General features: G+C 38.3%; 2 protein-coding genes across 2 annotated transcripts; both read right to left on the bottom strand.

The window, feature by feature from the left end:
- Positions 1-3,614: 3,614 nt before the first annotated feature.
- On the bottom strand, positions 3,615-6,143 carry LOC121249763 (pentatricopeptide repeat-containing protein At5g50390, chloroplastic). The gene has a single exon (XM_041148556.1). The coding sequence runs from the start codon at positions 5,891-5,893 to the stop codon at positions 3,773-3,775; it is 2,121 nt and encodes a 706-aa protein (XP_041004490.1). The 5' UTR covers positions 5,894-6,143; the 3' UTR covers positions 3,615-3,772.
- A 3,234-nt stretch (positions 6,144-9,377) lies between these two features.
- Positions 9,378-10,656, bottom strand: LOC121249765 (uncharacterized protein At5g19025-like). The gene has a single exon (XM_041148557.1). It carries the CDS (start codon positions 10,227-10,229, stop codon positions 9,555-9,557), a length of 675 nt encoding a protein of 224 aa, XP_041004491.1. The 5' UTR covers positions 10,230-10,656; the 3' UTR covers positions 9,378-9,554.
- Positions 10,657-15,321: the final 4,665 nt, after the last annotated feature.

Genomic DNA, 15,321 nt, shown 5'->3' with positions numbered 1-15,321 from the left:
AGTCAATGGAGAAGTTGATCTCAAGTAAATTCTATTTTTATAGAAAATCATTCCAAACTTGATGCTCCATGGGCTGATGGCTTCGCCTGCTTCAATATTTTTTTTTTAAAGTCTGCAACTCTGGTTCGTGCAATATTTCCTCTCGGAAGGTGTCTAACCACAGAGGCAGCGACATGTTGATGGCAAATGCCCTGTTCTCATTTCGAGCTCCTTCTTCATGTCTGGATAAGCTATCTGCAGTAAAATTTTCCCGTCCCCTTTTATACTCAATAGCAAAATCGTATCCCATGAGCTTTACTAACCATTTTTGTTGTGCTTCCGTAGCTATGGTCTGGTCCCATAAGTATCTCAGACTTTTTTGGTCAGACCGTATCACAAATTTATTTCCGAGAAGATAAGGCCTCCATTTTTTTAATAGTAGAGATGAGAGCCATGATTTCCTTTTCATATGTGGATCGGCTTAAGTTCCTTCCTTGTAGAGCCTTGCTGAAACAGGCGATGGGCCTTCCCTCTTGCAAGAGGACGGCACCTAAACCAAAGCCGAAAGCATCGCATTCAATCACGAATTGTTTAGAAAAATTTGAAAGAGCCAGAATTGGACCAACCATCATCGCCTTCTTGAGTTGAAGGAATGCTGCCTCTACTCCTTCATTCCAGCAAAAGGAGTCTTTTTTGAGAAGATGTGTGAGGGGACGTGCAATCTGACCATATTCTCGGATAAATTTTCGATAATAACCGGTCAAGCCAAAGAAGCCGCGCAAAGCCTTCACGGTGGTGGGACGAGGCCAATCCGTCATGGCCGTTACCTTGTCTGGGTCCATTGCCACGCCATTTTTGGAAATGAGGTGTCCCAAGTAATTGACCTGCCTTTGCCCAAACTGGCACTTATCCATTCTTACAAACAATTGATTAGCCTTCAACGTGTCTAGCACCATCCGTAAATGATAAAGATGGTCCTCCCACGTTAGACTATAAACAAGTATATCATCAAAAAACACAAACACGTACCTCCGTAAGGCATTTTTAAAAACCTCATTCATGAGCGATTGGAAGGTCGAAGGAGCGTTGGTGAGTCCGAACAGCATCATAAGAAATTCATAGTGGCCATGATGTGTCCAAAATGCTGTTTTTTCCACATCTTTGTCGTGCATCTTTATTTGGTGATACCCCAAGCGAAGATCCAGCTTTGAAAAATACCTTGCTCCATTTAACTCTTCTAATAATTCATCGATGATGGGTATCGGGAATTTATCTTTTACCGTGATTTGGTTGAGAGCCCGGTAATTGACACAAAGGCGCCATGAGCCATCTTTTTTTTTTAATCATCAACACAGGCGAAGAGTATGGGCTGGTGCTCGTACGAACTACCTCTGTTTGTAAGAGTTCGGAAATCATCTTATCAATTTCTCCCTTCATGTAGTGTGGGTAACGATATGGATGAAAGTTGATAGGTCCGCACCCATGTTTCAAAGGAATGTGGTGGTTATGTGAGCGATCTGGAGGTAGTCCCATTGGTTCCAAAAATAACTCCTCATACTCCAACAATAATTTTTTAAGATCATGGCTCACATTTTTTTGACCTGCAGCATTAACATTCGTGTTAAAGGAAAATAACTTAGTAGCTTCTTTCGGGCCCTTATGCGACGTCGAAAGTAATTGGCAAAGGAACCCAGATTTTTTTCTTAGCAATTCTTTGGCCGCTACTCCTTCTTCGACTACCTTTTGTCTTGGTCCATTTATTCCCTTCAACTCCACCTTCCTTCCTTTATGTTTGAAGCTCATAGCAAGCTTAGTAAAGTCCCACCAGATTGGTCCAAACGTGCGTAACCATTGAGTGCCCAGGACTGCATCGCAGACTTCAATAGCCAACAAGAAAAATTCAATAGAAAATTTGTTGCCTTGGATCCATACCTCTACATTGTTGCAACGACCTTCACAGTCAAGCCTTTCTCCATTTGCAACCATCACCTTCATTCCTTGTGTTGGTTGTGGAACCAATCCGAATTTCCTTGCGGACGAGGCGTTCAAAAAATTTTGAGAGCTTCCAGTGTCTAAAAGAATGGTGATACATTGACCCATAAGCACACCCCAAACTCTCATTGTTTGTGGCGGTGTTGACCCCAGCATGGCATGCAAAGATATTCTTGGTTCTTCATTAAAATCGTCTTGGTCCTCTACCTCCACTCCGTCGTCCCCCCCATCATCATCCTGCACATATATTCCTTTAATTAAAAATAATTTCTTACAGCGATGGCCTGGTGTGAAGGGCTCATCACAATTAAAACAAAGGCCTTTCTGCCTCCTCTCTTGCATCTTATTAGGGTTGAGACGTCGGATAACTGGAGTCTTTGTTCTTGACAAGTTGGCTGAAGGCATAGGCGGAGGAGTTGGTTCCAACGTGGTTTGCCTTTTGTTGTCCAGCTGAAGGGGTCTCTTCATACTCCTTGCTTGATAAAGCCTAGCCAACCCGATCGCATCCGTAATGAACGTGGGTCTCATAGCTTGCATATCTGTGCGAACAAGTTCCTTCAATCCGCTGACAAAACATCCCAGTTGATGGTCGGGAGCCAGCCTCCCTACACGGCTTAACAGTTGTTCAAATTGAAGTTGATATTCTCGGACGGAGCCAGTTTGCCGCAGCTTGCTGAGTGAACCAAAATGGTCTTTGAACATAGTTGGACCATAGCAAATCCTCAGTCCCCCTTTTAACGCTTCCCAAGATACAATCCCTTCACTATCTTTAAAAAGTTGATACCACATTTGTACCTCCCCTTCTAAATGATACGCAGCCAAATGTAATTTTTCCACCTCCTCAATTTGTTGATAATCAAAGAATTGCTCCACCCTGTAAATCCAACTTGTTGGATCCTCCAAACCATTATATTTCGAAAAGTCCAATTTCACAAATTTTGGTGCTGCTGCACTTTGCCGACCACCATTGTTCCTCCCATTCCTATTTCGTGATCCAGAGTCTTCTCCCTCGCCATTGCCTCTGTTAGCAATAGAGTCCACCTTCGCGTTGGTTTCTTCAAACCTCTTCATGAGCTTTTCCATGATACTATCGAAATTCGCCATTTGCTGCTCTAGGCGTTCAATTCGGGAATCTGCCATGACCTGCTCTGATGTCAAAATGTTACGAGCTTTGGCAACAGAACGAGTTAAGCGAGGTTCAACTGGAAAGGACGCCGAATCCGTCAACGTACCTTACCTATGTTGAATTAAAATTGCAAGAACAGTTGCATTGATGAGGAACCCTCCTCTTTCAAAACAAGTTTGAATAATAATTTTTTTGATAAGTTCTTCATTTCCCTCGTATAATGATATACTCATTACATTATTCAACTTTCCAAAATAAAACAACATACGTAATTAAAGCTAATCGTATTATTCCCAAAACAAAGCCATATTCAAATGGAGAAGGTTTCCTATTGTGCGAGACTCGTCGATCACGTTGACGCATGTGGACGCTCCTCTTTATTCACTTTCCATACTTAGCACCCGTATCATCCCATGCACTCCCTTACTTGGCGCCCGTATCATTTTCCCCGCCAGGTGGAGCAGTTTCTTCCTGATAATGAATTGAAAGATTGAGCCCAAACCAGAAAGTCTCTTTCTTGGAAAACAGAGAATTTCGGTTTCTATTTGTAAGTCGTACCTCTTAAGATTACAATTCTATTGTATGGTTACTATATTGTATCTAAGGGCAGGAAAAAAGATGACATCCAATATATGAGAAAGACAAGTTTTTAGGTCCTACAAAACAATTCTATGATCACCAATAATCCCCACAAGAACAGCTCCCATCTCTGAAATGGTGGAATCTGCTGGCATCCCTCACAACAATTTCACGTCCAGTAACCATGGCTATTAACTTAATCGCATTATGGCAATCACCACAAATCCGATGGCTCTGCACAACTTGAAGCGGTGTCCAATCTGGAGTGGTGATCAGCCCAAAAGCTATCGCCAGCTTCTCACTGTGGTATAACGAAACCCGCTCTTCCTGGTCAACATCAGGAAGCAAATGTTTTCTCCCAGGAACGTAACCGTGCTTTGAAATCTCTATCATTAAGTGGTCCACTTTCTGGTAAATCTCTTTTGAGTGGCGATTGGTTTTATCTCCGGAAATGAAAACACGGGGCTGCTTTTTAACTTCAATCCAAGTGCATGCTGGAAGCATTCTCAAACCCTTTCTTCTTAAGGTCTGAACAACAGCAGCAGCTTCCTTCAACTTGCCAGAGCTGCTGTATATATTTAAAAGCACCATATAATTACCAAGCTTTTCAGGCTCCATTCCATAAAGCTTCTCGGCTGCAAATTTTCCAAGCTCTAAATTCTCATGGACTCGACAAGCAGTCAGCAAGGCAGCCCACATGTTCGGTGTAGGCTTAAATGGAGCATTTCTTATCAGTGCAGAAGCTTCATCCAAAAGCCCCTCTCGACCTAGCAATTCAATCATGCATGCATAATGCATTGCCCGAGGCTTAATCTTGTGATCCCTACTCATTGATTGAAAAAATTCCCAACCACGTTCTGATAGACCTGAATAACTGCAAGCAGATAAAACAGCAAGAAAGGTGACATGGTTAGGTATCATTCCCTCCCGCAGCATCCGTTCAAACACCTCAATGGCCTCTTCTCCACGGCCATGATTACTGTAGCCAGCAATCAGGGCATTCCAAGATATAACATTCTTTTGGGGCATATTGTCAAAAACATGGCGGGCGTCTTCTATTCTTCCCCATTTGCTATAGAAATCAACAAGTGCCGTGTTCGCTACAATATCTAACCCAAAACCATGACGAACTAAACTTGCATGAGCTTGCTTAGCATGCTCCCGTGAAGCTAACCTCGTACATATTCTTATAATTATTGAAAATGTAAAATGGTCCATTTCAACCCCAAAATCACGCATCTCATAATACATACCAAGAGCTTCATCGCTATAACCGTGAAGTGCATAACCTGCTATAATGGAATTCCATCCTACTGTCGTCTTCTCCGGCATCTCATCAAAAACATATTGAGCATCTTCAATGCTCCCACATTTACTATACATGTCAATTAGAGCGCAAGACACGAAAATATCCTCACTGACACCCATCTTCAAAGCACACGAATGGAACTGTCTCCCCGCAAATATGCGACCCAAGCCAGAAGATGCCCGAATCATCATAGCAAATGTTCGTGACCCAACATCCGAAAACTCCTCCCACATGATAAAAAACAGCTGGAATGCCTCGACATAATATCCAGAGTCCACGAGCCCCCCAATTATCGTATTAAAAGACACTAAGTTCCTCTCCGGCATTTCAGTAAACAGTCTACGCGCATCAATCATCATCCCACATTTCACATGCATAAGCATCACCCTGTTCCTCATATACAAGTCCAATTCAAACCCATTACTAATCATAAAATTAAACACCCTCTTCACCCCTCTAATTGACTTCAAACCAATGCATGCGCTCACCAAGGAGTCATACGTGCTAAAACCCAATTCAAAATCACCCTGAGACTCCAAGATCTCGAAAAATTCAAGCGCCTCCCTGTACCTTTTATTCAAAACCAACTTCTCTATCTGACTACAAAGGCCAGAACTAGGTTTTCTCACCCGGGTTTCTTCCAAAACCGTTTCTTTCTCCTCACGAACATCGGTTCTGGAAGGTTTCGGCTTCAGCCGTGTGTGAAGCCCTCGTTCCAGTGAAGAACACCTAATCTTATCAAATGGGCTCTTCCTTTTGCTCCTATAGAACGAGAAACGATACCCAGGAAACAACGACTTATTCGTGCAAAGCTCATGCTTACGATCAGAAAAGGTGAAAGGAAAACTACAAGTACTTTGGATCTGATCCAGGGCTAGGCTTTGGTAGCGTAGGAGTGGGATCTCCATGCTCAAATAACAGAAGCAAATCAGTGAATAAAGGTCGTAACAGAAGCTGAGAAAAAAAAGTACTTTGAGAAAGTGTAAATCGATCCTGTTTTCTCTTCATATTGAAATGTGGGATTTGGACAAAGTGGTCTCCGGGAGGATCAGCATCGAGGACTCCGCCCGAGTAGGTAGGAGTTAGTTCCGAGAATCACCATGCGACTTGAAATAAAAAGAAAAGAAAAAAGAGCAAGAAAAGATTTGGCCGGGGGTTCACTTAAAACGTTGCGTTTTCTTTTCTTTTATTTTTCAAATTGACTTCAGAAAATTTATTCGTCTGGGTAAAACTGCGTCGTATTGTGTTTATCACAAAAGCATAACAACTCTTGCAGTTTTCTTTGATTGCAGGTTGTAATCAATTTACAGAGTGGGAAAATGCTATATACTAATGGATCCTATTTCTTCAAAGAATGGTTACTCACACGTTAATAAACATTTTAAACAACAAGTTCTTCTCAAAGGAAGCCTTTTTCAGTTATTAATGGAATAATAACGAAGCCTTTTTAAAGTCCATATTTTCTTGGCTGGAGCACCAAGTTTCATCAATGTTTTCTAGCCAATTGTATTTTGAGGGTTATCTTTTTCTTTTTTTTTTCTAACTTATATTTTGAGGGTTATCTTGAATGAAGAGAATAGACAATATGATTCCATGAAGAAAAATGCTTTAGAGCTGCCGTACACACGATCCTTCAAAATGATGGAAGAATTTTCCATCCTGATATACGTCTATATTCCTGAAAACTTCATGCAATACACCAAAAGGTGTCCGCAGGGGAACATAGAATATCTTTTCAGCCAGCACGCCACATTTCCCACCTCACCTTCATGATTACTACTGCAGGGGAACCAAATAAAAACTTCTCCAACCAGTATCATGGTCATGGTTGAAGAAATATCAGGTCTAATTTTATATTACCATGCAGTAACTATGGCACAAACCTTGCCATCATTTTTGGGATGGAAATTGGTTATTATTGGTCCTATCATGAGATGGATCTATTTGCCTACATTACACCTTTCACATGAAAACAACCTAAATTTCCTGCTAGTCTTGGATGAGTTGGAATTTCCATTATAATGAAAGAACTACCAGCAGACATGGTTCAAAAGCTTGTTCTTGTCCTAATTTTCCATCATACATAAATTACAAGGCTCCCATGCGTAGTTGGATGCCGGTCTTTCAGTTTTACTGGTAAAATTTAATCTGTAATAGAGGGTTAGCTAACATAGGTATGGGTTATGAGTACATGCATGCAAGGGTTTTCTTTAGAGAATGACGGTAAAGGGGGGGACAGAAGAAAATTACAGAGTTGGGAAACATAATAATATCTCCAAAGCCTGATTGCATGAAAAGGAATGGAGACAAGGTAGGGCTTTGGACGAACAAACAATTGTTTTAGCAACCACGGAGACAGAAAGTGACTCGATGGTGCTTTCATTATTGATACAAAATAGCTTAAGCTTAGATTTATCAAAAAAAGCTTAAGCTTAGGTATGCTAATAATGATGTGTGTGTGTGTGTGTCGTTGTGTACACATATGCATGAAAATCTGCAGAACATATGATGTCCTTTAAGGTACTCCAATTGCTAAATCCAATTAATGAAGAAGCATATAACGGGTGTTGACAAATTTTGAGAAACATGTGTGAGACAAACATGTCTCTAAGCCTCAATTGCACTGAAAGGAATGGACACAAATATCTCAATGCACCATAAAAAAACTGCATACCACTCATGAGTGTTTCTTCATCATTATTATCAAGACAAAGCTTACATTTGTCACTAATAGTAAATATATGCATGTAAACAACATATCTGGCAAAAATCTAAAGGGAGAACAAGTACCACTGTTGATACCACGGTTAAAAAATATTCTTCAATCAATGCCAAATAATGTCGGGCTTCTAAAATAACAGATTAGAGGATTCTTCAGCATCCTCTTAGCAGCAAAGCATATCCAGACTCCAAACAGGACACACTAGAAGTTGAGGCGAATATCACCAGAGCAACATGACCATGTGCATTCAATTGTGACATATCCTAAAATCAGATGATGGCGCAACCTTCCAACCTAGTCTTTGCTTTGCCGCAGCTTCAAGGAATAATCTTATTACTAAAGCACAACAATAATATTTCAAGGCACAAAGGAACGATCCTATCAAGACAACCGCCAAAGATGATAGCAGGCCTAGCAACACTGGTAGGACAAAGAATATGAACTTTTAAGGAATATAAGAAGTTGCCATACTATCCATACCACAAGATAGTGTGTTGGCAAACAAGGAAACGTTGATTCACAACAGGCCTAGCAACCCTATTCATTGTATTGCACACGTAGAGACTAGGTTGTAAAATATTTCTTCTCCTCAAGAGTGATAAGAGGTCACCCTCAACCTTCACTGCAAACACAGGGAATAAAAACTTCCATCTTACAAAAGAAAAGAAGCAACATGATTGTCAAAAATGTTTTTACATTGAAATAATGGTACCATAAGATTTTCAAAAATAGCCCTCTCAGGACACTGAGAAGAATCAAGATGTATGAACAACCACATTATAGTGTCATATATCGAGATCAACTTTAAGGTTCCTTTGACAGCAAAGGGATAAATCAAAGAGTTTAGTGCCTTACATCATAAAAAAACTTAATGAAGACGATTAATAGGCAACCTAGAAAGAGGCAGTACACTGAAATAAGTACATTTCATCATTGAAGAACTCTTGATTCTTGAATGAGCAAGGGCTTTAAAATATTGTTTTCATCAAAGCCCAATAAAGTCTCAGAATATTCTTCTATTATCATGCACAGACTGCAATTCTATCATGTTTTGACAATTGATGATTGATTTTCCCTGGCTCATCAGTTAATGGGATGTGCACAAATTATCAACCTTTTATTGAATAACCAAAGGAATTTAGATCACCAGTTAAGCTTTTCAAAAGTATATATTAATTGGAAGCCAAGCATGGAGTGATTAAATAGAAAGTCGTTATTAACTATGCAGTGTAGTGCAAACATGGCTAGAAGGAATGGATCATACCACACACACTGTTTCCAACCAATGTCAGTGATCCTTTTGTGGATCTCATCTAGATGTGTCCCCTCGCAAATCAATCAACAAATGCGACAGCCTTCTATTCAAATCTGCATAACATCAACATAACATTCGCTTTGTACTCATATGATATCTAGTACCACGAAGTTATAAATTTAGCTTTGGAAAGTAGTTTCAACGACGAGAACATGCTTTCGGGAAATTATTAACTACATTAAAATACACAAAAGCTTGTCTCATCCCAGCTTAAGATTTCTAACTTTAAGAACAACTCTAACCTCCAAAAAATATCGATAAACTGTAACCATAAAGAAAAATTTGAAAATTCACAACCTTTCAAACGGAAAGTTAAAGCATCAAACAATTTTAATATATACTAAAAAAAATCGGATAAATTAAAGATTCTTATATTCCAGCTGTATATAATTCTTACAACTTATTACCATAAGCTTATTTAAAGACGACATAGTTCTGAAAAAGATCAACAAGAGAAGGCCCTTCTCTCTGCGTTATGGTTATTCCTGTATCCTGATTATCCTGTATTGAATTAGAACAATCAACATCAATCCTACTTTTTGCTCTTCCGATGCTTCTTCGGCCCCGGAACTTCCAATCTACCAACAGAACATCCACACCTCCCACGAAAAACAAGGACTGCTCTTCCATTAGGCGGCGCCATCTTCTTGAGCTCCGCCTCCAATTCCCGGTGGTGATCGCGTGGCAATTCAAACAGACCCTTCTTCAGTCCTCCATCTTTAACCAAATTAGTCGAGTTCTTCACGCACTCCTCTGTCTCCAACTGAATATCGAACTCCGCCGCATTCCTCAGCCCTTTGCAATTCGGATTCCCACATTTCCGGCAAGTACATATCACAACCATCCAGGCAGCCAATGCAGCACAGCAAACGCTGAGTCCTATAGAACCATATATCATCGGAGCATCAGCAACTTCCTCCCTAACCACACGAACAATCGCTCCAACAATTCCAATAAGCTCAACGACCATAAACCTAATATAAGGGAACAGCAAAAATCCACAAGCACCAATAACGACAATAAGGATTACTATATCGACTGCCGCCGATCGAGATCGATCACAAACCGGGATTTTCGAGCAATTAGGCAAATATGGTGCCTTTCTGTTCCTTGATACATGATTGTTAAGCCTTGATTTAGTGTCAGCCATTGCAGTGGGTTGGTCAACGGAGTTGTAGACCGAGATTGAGTTATGGAAATAGACCATTTCAAACGGAACCCAAAAATTGTGAATCCAATCTCTGATTGAAACAAACCCAACAATCAAATCGGGAGAAAAAAAAAAGATCGAACCCAAAATTCTAGACCCAAAACCCCGACCTACCCAGCTCGTGCAAATACCGAAAAGACAAGGAATTCGAATCCGCCTGCAGATCGGGATTTGTCGGTGTCTATATTTTCACAAAAACTCGCATGAAATATAAAGCGATGGAATTCGAGGCTGGAATCCTAATAAGATGTAAAATTCGCTAAAGATGGTTGTGAATCTTGGAGTGTGTGGAAGGGGCAAGGCCGGCCTGAGATGTTTGCAACCAGAGCGGACAAGGAAGAGTCGTGAGTGCTCTATCACAATCTATAGTTCTCTTTGTGAGAGAGGGGAGAGAGAGATGATGTAAATCGTTGGTTGGTTCAAAAGACGGGAGGTTTACACGCTAATAGAACACGTTGGGTGGACTTACGTGGGCTATTGCCATTCGTTTCTGAAAATGGGCTTAATTTTTATCCAACGTCACTCCATCAATTATGTGCGGATTATTTTAGTGGGGCAGCACTTTTGTACTATACTACTCCATGGGCTTGACCCACCCTTTCTTTTCTTTTTGAATTCATCAATATTCCAAGTTTCTTTTACAAGTTTTGGTTTTACAAAGGAAATTACAAAAAATAATTATAAAATGGTGCGAGTTAATGCATAGCATTAACATCTATTTCGTACGTCTTTAGGTCAAGTTTTAATATCTTGATTCTTGAGTATTTTACTTGTACATTTCAAAAAATATAGATAATAGGGGCCCTTAATGGAGGCTGGGGAGTCTCCGATGCTAAAGTTAGTATATCTTCTTAGTAGTTTGTGCGTGAGTTTTTTTCTCAGAAATTTCAGAAAATTCTTCGTATTTGGTGGTTGGCTTTTATACTAGATTTCTGAGTGGAGACAATTCGTACTTGACTTCGGGGACCCTATGTCAAAGTTTTAAATTTTGTACCGTACCGGCTGGTACGGCCGGAATTTTTCATTTCGGCCGTCCGGCCGTTACAGGTACTATATCTGTTCCGTACCGGCCAAAATACCGGCCGATACTGGCCTCAATTTCGGCCTGTACTGGCCTATATTTCGGCCTGTGTTTTTTTTTTTTTTTCGTTTTTTCAAACTACAAACTTATTTTTTAACCCTCAATTCAGACTAGACTATTTATAATTTTTATATATATGTATTTGTATATAATTTATTTATATATAGACTATTATTTTAGAATATAATTTTTATATATATTTATATATATAATTTATTTATAGATCAACTATCCCGAAACGTTATCCCGAAACGCTATCCCGAAACGATACCGGTACCGAAATATTTCGTTCCAGTGCCTTGACCGGTACGCTGTCCGGTACGGTATTCAAAACATTGGCCTATGTTCCTTCAACTGTTCGCTTAGTCAAAATCTTTTAATTTGGCGTGGCTTCTGGGGCAGCGTCATTAATGCGGCATAGAGTCAAGGGACTGGCGTCATTAATGCGTTGTGGCTCCTTAACTCACTTTACCCTGTTGACATTCCTTGTTAAGTTCAGTCATACTTCCTGTCAATAGATCAATGGTTCTACATATTTCCCTCCCACTTACATGTGCAAGTTCCTAAGGATAGGGTGTCATCAATAAGGTGTCAGGGTGGTGAGTCTCATCTGCCCCTACCTCTATTTTCCTCACACGTGGGTTGCTTTGTAGGTGAGTTTTGCTCAAGGGTCAAGTACTATACATAAACCCACTGACTCCTTTTATAGGAGGATCGTTGGCCATGGTTGGGCTAGGCTCTCTAACTTACTTCCCCAATGATCCCTTGTAGACTTGTTATATATGTCAATGAGAGGGAAAACTCCCTTACATATAGGTTAGTATTACTTTATCATAAAAATAGTATTTTATCATTATGCTTCCCCCTTTGGTTAAGACTAACAACTTAGAAAAAAAAAATATTGAAAATTTGTCCAGGAAAAAAGGGTGAAACAGATTGGAAAACCCAATGCATTGAAAATTGAAAGTTTTCATTTAGCCTTCGATATAGATTTATTTATTTTTAGATGTAGTGAGTGATATAATTAGTATTTTTATAATGGGCCGGGTAAATTAAAATTGAATATAATTACTCGACTAGGCCCAGTTAGACTTTTATGTCCCCGATGTGTGTGTATATATATATATATATATATATATACATAAAATAGAGAAAAATGATTCGTTAAGCATAAAATAAACAAGTCACACACAGTCTCTTTATAAAAAATAGAACCTTAATAAAAAAAATGTAAAAAAATCTATTTTAGTGGGACTCACATTTTTATAAAATATTTGTGTGAGACTTATTTATTTAGAACTTATACATAACATTACTCATATATAGAGGTGAGTTCGGTCCGGTCCGGTCTCGAAAAGTTTTGTAGACTGGACCAAACCTAATCGGCCCAGGATTTTCCCACCTTAGATCGGACTGAACAACCTAAAGACCAATCCAGTACGGTCCCATTTGAGACGGTCTGGTCCGGTTGGTCCGTTCGGTCCAATCTCTTTTTTTAAAAAAATCGATTAATAAAAAAAATTATTTAAAATACTAAATTAAAATTAAGTGACTTATTAAATGAAAATTACATAATAATTGTACAATTATTAATATATACTAGTATTATATATTATAGTTATACATCAAAGAATATAATAATACATTGATCTAAATATATATAGTTATAGACTTAGTACCAATACTATGACTAATAACTATACTAGTAGTATTACTAATATACTATATATTAGTGATAAATTGGTAATACACTACTAAACTATATTAAATAATACTCTATGTAGTTATAGTGATTTAATACTAAAATATTAAGTTAATTATACTAATACTATTATAAATTTATACATATACTATAATTTATACTATAACTCTTATAATATGTTAATATATACTAGTACTATATATCATAGTTATACATTAAAGAATATAATACTTATGTAATATTGTGATATATTAATAATTAATTATATACAATTATTTATATAAATAATATATACAAATAATAAAATATATTTATATATTTTTTTAATTTTTATTCGGTCTGGTCCGATCCAATCCGAGGTGGAAAACCCTTGGACCGAGACAGGACCGAATTCATTCGAACCTATATAATTTGGACCAGACCGGCCAAATCTCACCCCTACTCATATATAAAATGTTAACCCAATTAATCAAGCGAATAAGAATATTTGTAATAGTAGTTCCATGTTCTATTTAGCATATGTTCCATGTCCTAGCAATAAATCATGGAGGATATAAGTGTGTATGTATGTATATATATATATATAGAAAAATTATAAATATAAGTCTCACACTTCTGCATACTACTTTAAAATATGTGAGTGATTTTACTCTTTTATCCTCATATTTCATATTTCAATATGAAATATGAGAGTTGTGAATGGACAACATACAATAGTCGATTGTTGAGCCCAACCCACATGCCACTACTAAGAAGGAGAAGACAAACAAGAAAGAGACAATGAGGGACATGAGAGCATGCAAATGTCAAAGGGGTCAGAGGGAAAGTAGGAAGAGAAGTGAAGCTGACACACACAAAGGAATCAGGTCCTATTATTGCAGACTTGCACACGCAACAAGGAGATGTATAAAAAGACTTCTACTAGATGACAAAAGGGATCGATCTCTCTCTGTGGATCAAATCATCTTCTTCTTCAACAACCTCTTGAGAAAGACAACATTCCCAACAGGAAGAGCTCAAACTTTCTTTGTATAGTGAGATATGAGGAACCGTGAGACTGTAAACAAATATATTATAGTGGAAACTCTCCACCCTAAACCCCGTAGACGTAGGCCTGGTGCTGAACCACGTAAAATTTGATGTCTATCTCTCTTTACTTTTTCTGTACTTATTTTTCATTCACCGCTATGGACGTACACATCGCCACCGTACAGCAGCACCGGAATACTGCCGAGGGTTCTAAACAACACCAATCAAGGCTCAGTCAACTCAGTGGACTGGGAATGACTTTTTCTCTCCCTTCGGCCTGTTGTACGATTATTATAGCATCAACAAGGGTAAAAAAGTAAAATCACATATTTTTAAATAGTATGCAGAGTGTGAACCTTCTGTATAGCATGACTCATATGTGTGTGCGCGCGCGCATGTGAGACATAAATAGGCATGAAATAACTTGAAGATATACATTCTTCACTGATCGGAAGAATATTCGTGAGAAAAATAACGAGCATTACTATCTAAAAATCATGAAGGACACTAGAAATTCGCATTTGTATGCTCGGAAATGTATAAATCTTTTTTATATTGCGTGCCAAAGGAGCAACCGTATCATAAATATATAAAGAGGCATGAAATAACTTCAAGATACATACATTCTTCACCGATCGGAAGAATATTCGTGAGAAAAATAACGCGCATTACTATGTAAATATCATGAAGGACACTAGAAATTCGCATTTGTATGCTTGAAAATGTATAAAGCTTTTTTATATTGCGTGCCAAAGGAGCAACCGTATCATAAATATATAGTTACGTGGAAGCAAAGCCAAATTAAGGTGGCTAAGTTAGAAAAATAAAAGTTATCAACTTCGAATATAGGACTCATTTACAACCATGCATATCTTCTCCACTAAGTTGTGTGCTATTTGAATTTCTACTCTTCTAATTTATCCAATAATTTTTTATAGAGCAGGAACTTATGTTTGTAGCTAGCTAGCTAGTTATTATTATATTTTGAAAAAGGAAAAATGATATTATGTTTCATGATTTTACTCTCTCATTTTAACTGCTCATGTATTTATTTATTTATTTACTTAATAGTTAAGGAAGTAGCTAGTTATATATTAGTATATTGTTGTATTATTTTATTTTTTAAAAATATTTTTTAAAAAAATGAAAAAAAAATGTTGCATTTGGCTAGGGGGCACGCCCAGGCCAGGTCTGCTGGGCGGCACGGTTACAATCCCCCTTTAAAAAAAATATATAGAGAAACGTTTGATCTTAAAAAAATTCAAAAAATTACGTTA

The sequence above is a fragment of the Juglans microcarpa x Juglans regia genome, chromosome 2D (genome assembly GCF_004785595.1).
Source record: "Juglans microcarpa x Juglans regia isolate MS1-56 chromosome 2D, Jm3101_v1.0, whole genome shotgun sequence".
Taxonomy (NCBI): Eukaryota; Viridiplantae; Streptophyta; class Magnoliopsida; order Fagales; family Juglandaceae; genus Juglans; species Juglans microcarpa x Juglans regia.
The sequence above is the reverse complement of the archived record's forward strand: the minus strand, read 5'-3'. Positions and strand labels throughout refer to the sequence as shown.